Below are 13,544 nucleotides of genomic sequence, written 5' to 3'. Positions count from 1 at the left end.
CCGTCGTCCTGGAGCAGTTCCCCGCGCCTCCTGGGAATTGCCCCTCAGTTTCCCTTGTGTGCCCCCACCCTGCTGTCCCGTAGCTCGAAGCCTCCTCACCCTCCCTCCCATCCGCCCATCACTGTCCTTCGGCTGACCTTGTCTCTCCAGCCCCTGCATTTCGCTGACTTGGCCGAGGTGACGGCGACTCATAAGCAGATGTGTGAGCGAACAAGGGGAGCAGGCACCTACCCAGCAACCTCTTACAGCCACACAACTGGGGCAGCTAGGGTCCCTGCAGGTAACCTTGAGGACAGTCCCTGCCCCTCACTGAGCCTTGGTACCCCATTTGCAAAATAGTCTGTTGAGGAAAGTTTGTTTGAGGTTTGGGTCGTTTGGAGCCCAAGCTGGGGACGGAGGTGAGGGTGTCCCAGGCTGGCAAGGTTGGAGCTGAAGCAGCCCCCAGAGACTATAGGTCCTGCTCCTGCCCCAGCCCACGCATGTACCCCCATTTTATACATGAGAAGGTTGAGGCCAGTTTTGTTCAAGGTCACCCAGCCAGTCAGGGGTGGAGATAGGACCTGAACCCAGGGTCCCCTCTCAGGCCCCCATGCTGCCACTGCTGGAGGGGGCGGTGCTGGCAACGTGGAATGTTCATCACCACTTAGGAGTCAGGCTTATCCGGGGATGGAAGGGCAAGGCAGAGGGGGATGTCGGGGGGAGTTGACAGTGGGACTGAGGGATGCCCGAGGGCTTTGGAAACGCAGATGGGACACCAACCAGCTGGAGTATCACCCAGGAGGTGACAGTGGGCGACCCTGGGGGACTTGCAGGATTTGGCCAGGCAGAGGGATTAGGGCCAGCGCATTCTTGGGTTCCTGAGAGTGTGAAGGCTTGGAGGTGGGAATGGGCTCAGGGTGCTGGGAATGGAGGGAGACGAGGCTGCAGAGGAGGGTGGCCAGTTTTGGACACCGGTTGGTGACCTTCCAAGGATTCTTCCTAAATGGTGCTGAGGGGGCCGTGGAACGTGGGGTGCCTCAGGTAGCAGGCGCTGGCCCAGAAATCTCAGGGTCAAGCCTTGTCCTCAAATAAGTGGCCTCTGCCAGGGCCCACCCCAGCCCTGCAGCCCCTGCCCCCCACCTCCACCAGTGGGGTCCTCCTGCCTGGATCTCATTGGTATAGTCTCAGCTGGGCTGTACGGGCTCCTTGGATGGGCCTTCCCAAATTCTCTCCCTGCTTGAGTTTCTACCACTAATGAGTCCACAACTGCAGGGTTCTCTTTCAAGTAGTCCACCAGGAAGACAAAAAATAAGACTATCACACAAAGCCCTTTTGAGAATGTGTGTCTGTTGGGCTGGGATTAAGGCTTTGGAGCCAGACACCAGGTTCTTGTCTCCTGCCCCTCTGGACTCCAGTTTCCTCGTCTGTAAAAAGAGGTGATTGTGCCAGCCTCATGGGACTGAAGCAAATGCCACTGGAAGTTAAAAACACACTGATGTCCAGAGTGGATTAAAGAGCCTGGCCCCAGACTTGGGGTGGGGGGCGGTTTGGATGGCCACCTGCTCTTTCCAGCCACACACCCAGGAGAGGGCCTCAAGGTGGGAGGGGAGCTGATGGGACCCCACTGGAGCCACATCCAGACTCTGAACTGTGGCCTCTCCCTCCAGGGCTCAGAGGCCATGACCTGGGTCCAGGCATGGCCGCTGAGTCTCTGCAGGCTGGTCCTGGGGCAGGGGCCTGGAGGAGCCACAGGGAGACAGGCTCCAGCTTAGGATAATGGAGTGACTCCCATCCTCATGACTGTTCAGGAATAGGGTGGGCTGCTCATGAGGTGGTGAGCTCCCTGTTTGTGGAGGTATGCAAGCTCTACCAGACAGCAGAAAGGATTCCTGCATCAGATTGAAGAGGGATGAATTATTGGTTTCTTTCCAGTATAGCAATCCAGAGGTGATGTATAGTCATCATTTATTTCTCATTCATTCATTCGGCAAACACCTATTTAGCGCTTACTGTGTGTGAGGCCCAGCCCTGGGCATAGGGTCAAAATCAATGAGCAAGACAGTTGAGGGTCCCCTCTTTGGTGGAAAAGGACAGGTGAGCAAATGCATTGGAGGAAAGGCTGGGAGAGGGTAAAGGGGACCCACCTGGTGTGGTCAGGGCAGCCTTCTTGGTGGAGGTGGCATTTCAGTCAGGCTCTAAGGATGTAGGGGGAAGGGGGTTCCAGGAAGAAGGAGGAGCCCATGTAAAGGACCCAAGGAGGGAGCACCTGAGTCTGACGATCTGACCCTCAGCCCATCTTAGCTGGGGGCCTTGGCCAAGTCCCTTCCCCTCTCTGGGCCTCAGTTTTCCCTCTGTAAGACAGGAGCAACAATGCCTACCTCAGAGGGCTCTTGAAAGATTCCGTGAGACACTGTACTCAATAAAGTGGTAAAACCTGTGTAAATACCCTTTTTCTAGGGCATTTACACATAGAGGGTAATGCTTTTTAAAAACAAATTATTTATTATAATTATTGTTTTGGCTGCATTGGGTCTTCGTTGCTGCTTGCGGGCTTCTCACTATGGTGGCTTCTCTCGTTGTGGAGCACGGGCTGTAGGCGTGTGGGCTCAGTGGTTGTGGCCTGCGGGCTCTAGACCACAGGCTCAGTAGCTGTGGAGCATGGGCTTAGTTACTCTGCAGCATGTGGGATCTTCCCAGATCAGGGATCAAACCCTTGTCCCCTGCATCGGCAGGCGGATTCTTTACCACTGCGCCACCAGGGAAGCCCCAAAGGGTAATGCTTGATCAAGAGGGTGGGTGGTGGGAGTCCAGGGACAGTGTTGGCCACAGGCTGAACCTGAGTCCAACCTCCTGCTCCACTTGGATGCCGAGGGCACAGGATGAGTGAGGGCTGCGCCTGCTGCTCCCAAAGCCTCATCGATCACGAGCCGCGAGGGGGCGTTGCTGTCCTCAGGCTCCTGTGTGCACCCTTCCTGCCCTGCTCCCGACAGCTCAGTCGTGTGGCTGCCCAGGCCCTCCATGTGTCACCCTGCCCGCATCTCATCGAGGGGGCTCAGGAGAGCCCGCCCCTCCTTAAATGTCATCCATGAGGCGGCCACAGTGCCGGGACGCCCCATTCAGTGCATTCTCTTCCCCGAAGCGGGTCTCCATCTGTCAGGACCCACCCCCTTGCCTGCCCAGCCCACCTGCTCCTGCGGGACCTCCGACCCCAGCCATGCGGACTGGTGCCTCTCCCTATCATACTTCGCACCTTCCCCCTCTCGCCCTTTGCCCAGGCTGCCCCTCTGCCTGGAATTCCCTCCCTGCATCATCTTGGAGGGTTTGGTTCCTATGTCCATCAAGACTTAGCTTAGACACCACCTCCTCCGGGCAGCTTTCCCTGATGCCTCCGTGAGTGGCCTGACTCTTTGGCCCCCTTTGTTTTGTTTGGGCTCATGGTGAATCCTTGTTGAGTGTAGTCCTTTCCACAAGAGACACTGGTGTTCTGCATCATGTGTAATGTTCTTGGCACAGAGTTGGTCCTGTGTGGGCAGTTCAAGACCCCTTGAACCTGGGTCTCTTGACCCCCAGCCCAGGGTTCTTTCTAGGGCTGGACGTGTGGGGGGGTTGGGGAGGGCACTGCCATGGTGTCTTTGGCACCCTGAGGTGAGGACGCGTGACGGGGCTGAGCCCTGACAGCCTGCCCATTTATTTTCCCGTTTTGCTCAGGCACCAAGAGGGCAGGTGGGCAGAGTCTGAGTGATCCCCGTGGGGAGGAGGGCGGCTGAGGTTGACTGAGGTCAGCCAAGGCCCCCAGCCCCACCCAGGGGCTCTCTCAGCACCCAGTTCAGTTATTTTTCTAAGAAACTTAGCTGTCATCATTCCTCCCTCCCTCTAAACCCTTCCATGGCTCCCCAGTATCCTCAGGAGAGAGCTTCGACTTCTTAACATGCCATTCAAGGCAATTATTTATTTTTTATTTTTAATCCCAGGCTCTGGGGGGTGAGCTGAATTCCTCAGTGTGTGGCACACATGGTCCTGAGCCAGCTGGCACCTGCTCTGGCTGTTTTATCTTATTTTGCCTCCTTCATGCCCTACCCCCCCTCCCAGTTACCTCCCTCGAAACCATCACTCTGTGAAACAGATCTTTACACATGTATGTGCCGTTACGGCACATGTAGTGCTTTATGTATGTTTTTAGTTTACATAAGTGATAGTACAGGGAAATATTCTTTCCTGCCCTCTCCCTGCCTCCTCTCTTCCCTGCTCTGTCCTCCCTCCCTTCTCCCCGCCCCTTCACCTTCCTCCTCCCCCCTTCCTTTCTCCCTGTAACTCGAACTGTGTCTCTACACCTATTCACAAGGCTGTGCTTCTCATCTGGGTTGTCCTCCATGGGGTGTGGCTATCATGTTACCTGTCCCCTCCCCCAGGATGGAGATGCAGGTCATCTTCACCAATGACATTCCTATTCCCGCCCCTTAGGGATCCTTGGGGGGAGTCACCCAAGGATAACTACCAGGAGGGAGGGCGCTGGCTCTCTCATGGATGCCTCAGTTTACCCCCCCACCCCAGAAGTGCCCCTGCCTCTCCATGTCTGCGATGCTCACCAGCACCTGGTCTTGCCTGCATTTCTCATGTTTGCCGCCCTGAAGAGTCAAGTGGGAGAAGCATCATTTCCCCTTCACTTCTCTGCTTACCAGTGAGTGGAGCGGCTCTGCATGAATTTGGGGCCATTTCCTTCACGCCTGGTGCCCTGCCTGTTCATTGTCATCCCCGTTTTCCTTTTTCTTCTTGTTTTGCATCACGATGCATCCTGACTCCATGCTTCTGACCTCTAACCCTGGCAGGTCCCCAAACTCGCACTGCTGGCCATCGTCATCAGAAGGGAAACAGACTCAGAGCAGGAAGGGACAGGCCTGAGGCACAGAGAAAATTGGCTTCCAGGTCTCCTGCCCCTGAGGTGCTTGGCCCACCCGCCCTGCCTCTGGTCCCCCCATGCCGTCCGGACCCTTGCAGCCTATCCCCTCCTGCTGCCATTTGGAAACAAGTCAGATCACACAGGACCCAGTTTAAAACCCTCCAGTGTCTCCCCTGGTGCTGCATCTGGAGCAGAATCCCGACTTCTCTCCTCCTCCTGCTCCCCAGACAGCCCACGCTCGCCTGGAGACTTCTTCCTGCAGCTGCCCTTGGCTCCTTCCCATCCTGTCTCAGCCTAGAGGCACCTCCTCTGAGAGGCTCCCCGGCCCCCCACCTCATGTTGTCCTGGCCCCCCTTGCCCTCCGCACCGTCTCAATGACTTATCTGTATTTGCAGGTTTTTCTCCTTTGATCTCTGTCCCTCTGCTAGACCAGCAGCCCGAGAGGCAGACTCTACATCTGCTTTGCCCACTTGGAAACCTCGTGCCCAGCTTAGTTTCTGGCAGGTAGTGGGTGCTTCAGTGTGACTGAGTGACCAGAGAGGTAGGGCAAGGCCGTGTTCACACTGACCACCTCCACGGGCCCTGCACGCTACAGTTTTTCAGGCGTTTTGTTTATTCACCGAGTTTCTAAACAAAACCCTGTGAGGACAGACATCTTCATAATTAAGAGAAGGGACCTGAGGCTCAGAGAGGCCCCCTGCACGGTTACGGCCCCATGTTTCTCCTCCAGGAGGGAAGCCATTGCAAGTGTCAAGCGTGGAGACCAAGAGGGAGCCCCAAGGAGCTGCCCCATCTGTGGCCAGGCCTGGGCCTGTGTCCCCTTGGCCCTCCCTAGTCAGAGGATTTAGAGAGACTCCCCAGGAGCAGCAGCTTGGGGACCCCGCCGCCCAGCAGTCCCCTCTTTCTTCCTGTATCCGTGAGTGCGCATTTCTCAGGGGGCTGTGGATGGGGTGCTTGTGTAGATGGCGTCAGCAGGGCCTGGGCTTAAATCCCTGCTCATACCTCACACTCTGTGTGACTAAGAGCAAGTGGCTTCACCTCTCTGGGCCCCTGTTTCCTCGTCTCTGAGGTGGGGATGCCATGAGAAGATACGTTTAAAATGCTGAGAACACGGCCTGGTACAGAGGTTCTGTGTAAAGAACCAGCTGTGGTTCCTCTCACCTCCCCCCCGAGCCTTGCCCTTCCCTGGTCTCTGCACACAGCCTGTTGTTCTTTGCTCTTGCAGCCCCCTGCGACCCCGTGGCCGTGCCTGCCCCTGTGCCCTCCAGGGCCGGAGGAAAGCCTCGGTGAAGGGCCCTGGGAACTGGCAGATGTGGGCCTGGGGGCCTAGCCCAGGTGCAGCCCACTGGTGTGGCATTACCCCTGAAGTCAGGTGACGGGCCATGGGGCTGGGGCTATGGGGCAGCTTGGCAGAGTGGGGGACCACAGCCAAACAGCACACCCTAAGGCGGGGTCACCTCATGGCCCTCACCTGTGGCTGGTGGCATCACAGACTGGGTTTCAGTGTCCCCGTCTGTAAAATGGGGGCAACAGTGCCCACCTTATGGGAATGTCTTACAACCAGGAGAGGGAAGGGATTGTCCTGGCCTGGCCCTCGGGGGGGGGGGGGTGTGAGGAGGGAGGGAGGGAGGGAGGAAGGGACGAAGGGAGAAGCAGCAGAACAACAACAAAGGGTTTATCTCTTGTTATCGAATCGCCATCTCTGCGTCCTTCCCACCCAGACTTCATTTCCGGTTGTCACTCAGGGTCCCTGGCAGTCTGCTGTGCTTATGACTAACCAGCCCTGGGACCTGAGAGGAAGGAAAGAGGCCAGGGTCCAGGCCCCTCTCTGCTCTGGGGGGCCTCAGACACCGTCCTCTCTGAGTCTCGGTTTTCCCATCTGTGCAGCATGGGGTCGGTTCCCACTTGTGGGGGTCACTACCCCTGGGGGCGCGGGGGCCAGGGTTGCCGGTGTCCTGCAGTGTGAGGACAGCCCGCTCAGCAATGGTGCCAGTGGCTTCCCATTAAGATACTCTGAGAAGGCCCTGCAGGCCTGGCCGCATGTGGGGAAGAGGGCAGGAGTGTGTGCTGGGCAGACCTTCCGAGGTCTCTTCGCCCTCACTCCTCACGGGCTGGGAAGCAGAGGCTCAGGCAGAAAGAAGTGAGTTGCCCGGAATGACAAGGTTCTTGGGTGGCAGCGCTGGGGTTTGAACCTGGGTGCATCTGGCCAGTGTGCTCATCTACCTTGAAGTTCTGCCTTTCTGGCCTGGATCCATCCAAGGCATTGGTGTGAGACTCTTGGCAGGAAAGTGGATGGATAAATGCTTCCTGACCCAATATGTGGACTCCCTAACCCTAGAATGTGGTGCTTTTGTTATTCCCATTGTGCAGCTAAGGAAGCTGAGGCCCAGAGAGGTTTGGACACATGCCCCAGGTCATACAGCAATCCATCTTTCAATTGTCTCATAAAACCTGAGGACGTGGAGGTGTCAGGGCCTCTCCTGACCATGGAGGGGCTGCCTATCAGCTCAGTGGCCCTGCCACCTTCCCCAGGCAGCCCAGTCCCCGTCACTGTCATCCATAGTGTTGGAAATGTAGACCCCTCTGTGACCAGGAGCTGCTGGTAGGCCGGGCCCCTAGCAAACCTGGCTTCTAGCCGCAGTGCAGGCCCAGCAACCTGTCCCCCTTTCCCTCTACTTCCCCAAGGTTTGGCCACATTGGACGAGAGGGGTCGTGCTTGGAGCAGGGCCCAGCAGCAGCCTCACCCACTCTCGGCTCCCAGAAGGGGCTCTTGCTGCTCGTTCCCAGGCCCTCCTCCCTTCTCCCTCAGAGATGCTCTGTGGCTGAGGTCCTTGCAAAGCCTCTCACACCCTTGCTCTACAACCATCTGTGGTTCCCGTTGCCTGCAGGATGAAAGCCAAACCCATAATGCAGCATTTCTTAAACTTCGTATGCATCCTCTGGGGAGCTGGTGAAAATGCAGGTTCTCATTCAGCAGGTCCGGGTGGGGCCTGAGAGCCAGCATTGCTGAGGAGCCCCCAGCACTTGGGGGAACGAGTGTGGCCAGGCCGCCTGTGGCCTGGCTCCAGCTGCATCTCCTGCCTGGTCTCTTCCTCACTTGTCACTTGGGACTGTGTTCATGGCACCTTCCTTCCCATCCTTCAAAGTCAGGCTCAAAAACACCTCCTCGGTGGACCCCCGACAGAGCTGATTGCCCCTCATCTGCACTCCCAGACCCCTTTATCTTGAGAGGCACATAGCAGCGCCTTTAAGAACAGACCTCTTAGGTGTGAACCTGGCTCCACACTTACAGCTGGGTGACCTTGGGCAAGTCAGTTAACCTTTCTGTGCCAAATATTTATTTAAACCCTACCTTGTTCCAGAATGGACCAACAGTTGCTTCCAAACCCACTTTTGGATAAAATGAGTGAAGTGAACATGTGCTTGGCAGGCTGACAGGAACAGAGGACAGAGGGAAGATGCTGATCCTCGCCTGTCTCCTGGTGTCTCAGTCCCCACTGCCTGGCACAGCAGGTGCTCAGAGAAACGTTGCGTGGAAGCTCTCCCATAACCCATGGCATGACCTTTCCAGGAGCTTCTCGTCCACAAAAGTAAATTCCAAAGGAGCAGCGAGAGAGACAGAACCACGGCAAGGTTTTGGATCTTCCGTCTTAATCGTTCATTTAAATGCGTCTGTACAGAGAGCAAATATTTTCTACAAGAGGGGCTGGATGGAACTCCAAAGGCCTGTGCACCACACAGCCCTCCTCCCTGAAGGGGCTGTAAATGGGGGGAAAGAGGGCGAGGGCCTGTTAAGAGCTGTGTCCCTTCCTGCCTGGTATGGAGCTGGGACTGCTCCAAGGTGGCTCTCAGTGCCCTGGGGATTGTCAGGGTCTACATCAACAGCCTTGTTGTGACCATTTCAGGGCACCGTGGACCACACTGCACTCCCTTCCTGCCTGGCTCGATTCTCCCAGCAAATGCCTCCCAATTCAGGTCCCCCCTGTCTGACCCAGTGCTCACCATCCCTCCCATGGCTGAGACCTTTGCATCTCTCTTTGACCTTTGGCCTCACTACTGGCCCAAGGGCCCCTGCCCCTGAGACATACCTAAAGTCATCCGAAGAGGAAGGCACCCTTGGGAGGGGGGCAAGGAATATGACCTGTGGATACAGGCGTACAAGTGACCCCACCCCATACTCAGAGCCTGGATTGTTCTGAATGTGCTGTTATTGGGGCTGGCAGGAGCCAGCATGGGCAGCCCAGGAACTGTGGGCTGGACTCCCCACTGAGGAATAAACTCAGATGCAGCCCCTGGTCCTTAACCATGGGTCTGCACCCTCCCATTTGCTGCAGGACAGAGGTGAATTTGAGCTCCCTTGTTCCCATGCATCTGAGAGCTTCCATGGGAGCTGGGACCTTATCTGTCTCGTTCTCTGCTGCGTTCAGCTGGATGCAATAAGTAGTTAGTTGTACAGCCTGTTGACACCCCGAGTCACTATCACCCATCCTCCTCCCCAGCACCTCTGCGGTGTCTGGCTCTCAGCTGGTACCAACACGCACTGGTGGGTGGAGAGCAGGAGCAGCTAGAGAGCTGGAGGAGGGGCCCTGGGTGTCCGTCAGGGTCATCCTGAGCTAGTGTGGAGGAAGCTAGGAGTGTGCTGGGCTGAGGCCCAGCTGGGGCTGGAGTTGTGACCAGCTGCCCCTGCCCATCAACCCGGGACACACAGCTTGCTCTGTTTTCCCACAGAGCTGGGGGATGCTCTGGATAACAGGCTGCTGGGCTGATCTTCCCCAAGTCCCACCTTACAGGAAAGGAAACCGAGGCCTGGGAGAGGTAGCTGGAACTTCAGTGGAAGGGCCCAGGGGACTCTGAGTGCAAGGATTTCTAAACTGAGACACACCCTGGCGTCGTTCCACGGCTGCGTTTTATCTGGCTTATGTCCTGGGAGTTCTGTGCAAGATTCTGTTGGAATCTGCTACTTAAAAAAAGAAAAAAAAAAAGTTTGGAAGGCCCTCTTCCTCTTTTCCAGGTAGAAACACTGAGTCTGGGCTGGGAGGCAGTCGTTTACCAAACACCCAGGGCGAGTTAGGGGCAGAGCTGGCCTCAGGGGTCTGTCTGCCTGGGGACCCTGGGGGAGGCCTGCCATCTTCAAAGACCCCTGCCCAGACTCAGGCTGGGGGGGGTGTGTTGAACCCCATCCAAGGATCAGCTGTGACAAGGGCCGTGTCCCCTTTAAGCAGAGAGCCGCCCGCTGCAGTGGGTGGACTCTTGCCCAGCCAGTGGGAGCTCTGGGCTCCCCTCCCTGGCTCCCAAGGGAGTCAGTGGCACCGGGGAGACAAGAGCAGACATGCTGTGTGGGCTCAGCCGGGAGACCCCTGGAGAGGCGGGTGAGTAACGGGGACCAGTAGGCAGAGTGGTGGGGCCGAGCCCCCTCATCCCTCTGGAAGTGCCATCCAGAGAGGGGCCTGGGATGGCGAAGCCTGGGACAGCCACTCCCAGACCCAGAGCTTGGAGGGAGGGCACGCGTGGGACACCTGGCCGGTGGGCAGGGGAGAGGGCTGTCTGTCTGACTGTGGCTGCGGGGACTGAGTCTGCTGGGCTGTCCTGCACGGCACGGCCAGAGGTCAGCGCTCCTGCCTCAGGTGTGCCCCAGGGAGGCGCGTCCTGCCCCTGCGTGAGCTGTGGGCGCCGGCTCCCTGGTCAGGGTGTTCTGGGGGGAGCTCCTACATGGGCTCACGGCAGGAGGCAGAGGCCCCGGCCTGGTGCTGTCTGGTCGGTGAGCCTCAGGCTCTGGGAATGCAGAGGGGACAGGTGTTGCTCAGCTGCCACATTCCTGGGTGGGCCCAGGGCTGGGACCCTGGGAGGGGCTCTGGGGCAGGCTAGGTCACCCTTTACTCGTGTCCTGGGCCGTCCTGCCGATGCCTTCCCATAGTCGATGTACTCCTGGTGTTACCTCCTTGCAGCAGCTCCAAGGGTAGGGACTGTGGTCCCAGTGGACAGACAGATGGAGAGGCTGAGGCTCGGAGGGGCCAGTGGCTGACCAAGGCCCATAGTGCCTGAGCCGGGATTGGCCCCCTGATGACTTTTATAGCAGAGCTCCCTCAACCATGCTTCTGAGGGCCCGTGAACTTAGGCTCCCACCTCCCCGCCTGTCACAGAGGGCAGAGACAGGGTTACCCCTAGGTCCCCAGATCATAATAATGTGATTAATAATAGTAGCTTGCAGCTGTTGAGACCTTACTCTGTGCCAGGCTCTGTTCGGAGCTCTCTCTGTGCATTTTCTCATTTAATCCTCACACCACTGTGTATTCAGCACTGTTATTCTCCCCATTTTACAGTTGGGGAAACTGAGGCACAGAGGTGTTAAGTGACTTGTCCAAGACTACAGCTAGAAGTAGCACAGCTGGGATTTGACCCCATGCGGTCTGCCCCTGCCCCCTCCTGGCGACTCCACTGCCCTCCTGGCTTGGGCACATCTGTCCTCTCAACATCAGGCCCAGGAAGTGGGGTCACCTTGTCCTGCAGTGGTCAGAGCCACAAGGGCAGCAGTGCCCTGGAGACCTCACCTGGGGCACTGCCAAGGAGGTGTCTTCCCCTTCCTCATGGTGCTGCCCCCTCTAACCCAGGCTCAGGCCTCAGCATCGCCTGCCTAGACCTTAGCCCCAGTCTCCTCCCTGGCTTCCTGGCCCTCACCTCCCACCGCACCCCACCCCCTCCATGCTGCTGTAGGAGGGAGTTTGTTAAAACTCAGATTTGATTGCAGCTTCTTATCTTGGCATTCAAGGCCCTTCATGATCTCCCTGGCTTTTTCTCTCTCTGATGACTTCCTTGACCCCCACCCTCACCCCTGCAGCCCCCACCCTAGTCTCCTCCCCAGGTCACAGAGCTTCATGATCACACTTGTCTCACTTGGTGTCAGCACTGAGGCTTTTTTAAAGAAAAGTCTAAAGAGGGAGCTTCAGGCACAGTGGGATCCAGGTGCTCAGTTAACATGATTAGGACTCCAGGTCTCTGCTTCTTTTTACGCAAGCTTTATTTCCAGGCAGACTTCCCTCCTTGAGGCTCCCAGAGGGCCCCTGGTACCTTAGAGCTTATGGTCAGACAGCTTGATCCTCCTCAAGGAAAGAGAACCTGTTTCTAATAGTTTCAGCAAACATCTCCAACAGGTGGCCACTCCCTGCACCCTCCACATTTCACAGAGCAGGCTGAGAGCCTGAGCAGTCAGGCCACATGCAATGCTCCTCAGGGAGAGCCAGGCTGGGGCTTGGGGCCAGTGGGCACAGTGCCCAGGGCCCTTTCTCCTCCCCGATGGACTCTGCCAGCACCTCTGCCCTGGCCATGCTGTCTTGGTCCTGGGAGGCTTGTTCACCCCACTAACCCTGAGCCCCTGCAGGAAGGGATGTGACTGGGGCGGGGGCGCACAGGAGGCTTGAAAGCAGATTTGGTCAGGAAACCCCCATGGCCCACAGTGTCCACTCTCCTTTGACTCCTGGCCACAAAGTGGTCTTTGTTCCCAGCTCCTGGGAAGGCTCAGACAGGGTGTGTGTGTGTCGGGGTGGGTGGGAGGGTACTTCTGCCATGGCCTGAGCTGCCCACTCCTCCGGGGGGCCCTCACCAGAACCACCTGGATCTTCTGGCAGGCCTGACCTCCTCAGGGCCATGGCTGTGGGAGAAACCCCAGTTCCCAGACCAGGGAGGCCAAGGCCTCCAGACCCAGGGAGGCCTGGGTTTGCATCCTATCTCTGCCTCTTCCTGATTCTGCGACCTTGAACAGCTCATTCCACCTCTTTGATCCCCATTCTCCTAATCTGTAAGTGGGAATTGAATTTCAGATGATTTACTGAGAATTTACTGTGTGCCAGACTTTCTATGCCAAAAACAGCAGTGAATAGACAGGCAAAAAACCAGCCCCCCAGGGCTGACATCATAGTGGGAAGGGGCAGATAGGAAATAAGATCACTAAGTTAGAGGAAAAAAAAAGTGAGGTCTGCTAGGTAAGGAAGGCGATGGGAAGTGCTGGAGGTGTTGGCAGTGCAGGTGTGAGTTCAGACAGGCCGCTTGGGAAAGATGAGAAGGTGACGATTCCACAGGTTCCTGAAGGAGGTGAGGAAGGGGGTTTTGTGGGTGTCTGGGAAGGAGCATTCTCGGCAGAGGGAACAGCCAGTTCAAAGGCCCTGAGGTGAGCTTGAGTCTGGTGTGTGGAACGGCAAGGAGACCAGCGCACCGGGGTGGAGGCAGCCCAAGAGAGGGCATTAGGAGGTGAGGTCAGGGAGGCTCGGGCACTGTCAGTTGTGGGGAGAACGTTTGCTTTTATTCTCCGCCGGGTGAACTGAGTCTTCACTGCTCCGTTGGTGACCCAGTTTTGTGGGTTTGAGAGGGACGTGGGAGAGCACAGACCCAGAAGGCCACGGCCCCTCTGGAGCCTGCATCCCCACCCCACATGACGTTGGGGCCATCGTGGCCCCATGGAGGGGGGTGTCAGCCCAGGCGTGGGCTCAGAGCCCAGTACCAGGGGCCCCGCCCACCTTGTGGAAGAGGGATTGCAGGGCTGGCAGCCTCTCTGGTCGTGTCCAGACTGTGGGTGCCCGAGCGCTAACGTGGGCCTCCTGGGCGCCGGTGCTGCCTCCCTGGGCGCCCCTCTTTTGGGGTCTGTTGCCCTTGTGTTGGGAAAGAGAGAGCAGAGCTG

General features: G+C 57.5%; 1 protein-coding gene across 3 annotated transcripts in view; it reads left to right on the top strand.

The window, feature by feature from the left end:
• Window positions 1-13,544, top strand: part of GRIP2 (glutamate receptor interacting protein 2) — a gene marked incomplete at its 5' end in the record, with an annotated part of 121,134 nt that overhangs the window by 46,364 nt on the left and 61,226 nt on the right. The window contains one exon of one of the 3 annotated variants that reach the window (XM_081246884.1): window positions 10,206-10,245. The exons of the other annotated variants lie outside the window; for them this stretch is intronic. Within the exon in view, the coding sequence (XP_081103010.1) occupies window positions 10,206-10,245 (40 nt within the window). Of the gene's footprint in view, window positions 1-10,205; window positions 10,246-13,544 lie in introns of those variants that run through there. 3 annotated transcript variants of the gene reach the window in all.

Source organism: Mesoplodon bidens (assembly GCF_964165515.1).
Source record: "Mesoplodon bidens genome assembly, chromosome: 10".
Lineage (NCBI taxonomy): Eukaryota > Metazoa > Chordata > Mammalia > Artiodactyla > Ziphiidae > Mesoplodon > Mesoplodon bidens.
The sequence above is the reverse complement of the archived record's forward strand: the minus strand, read 5'-3'. Positions and strand labels throughout refer to the sequence as shown.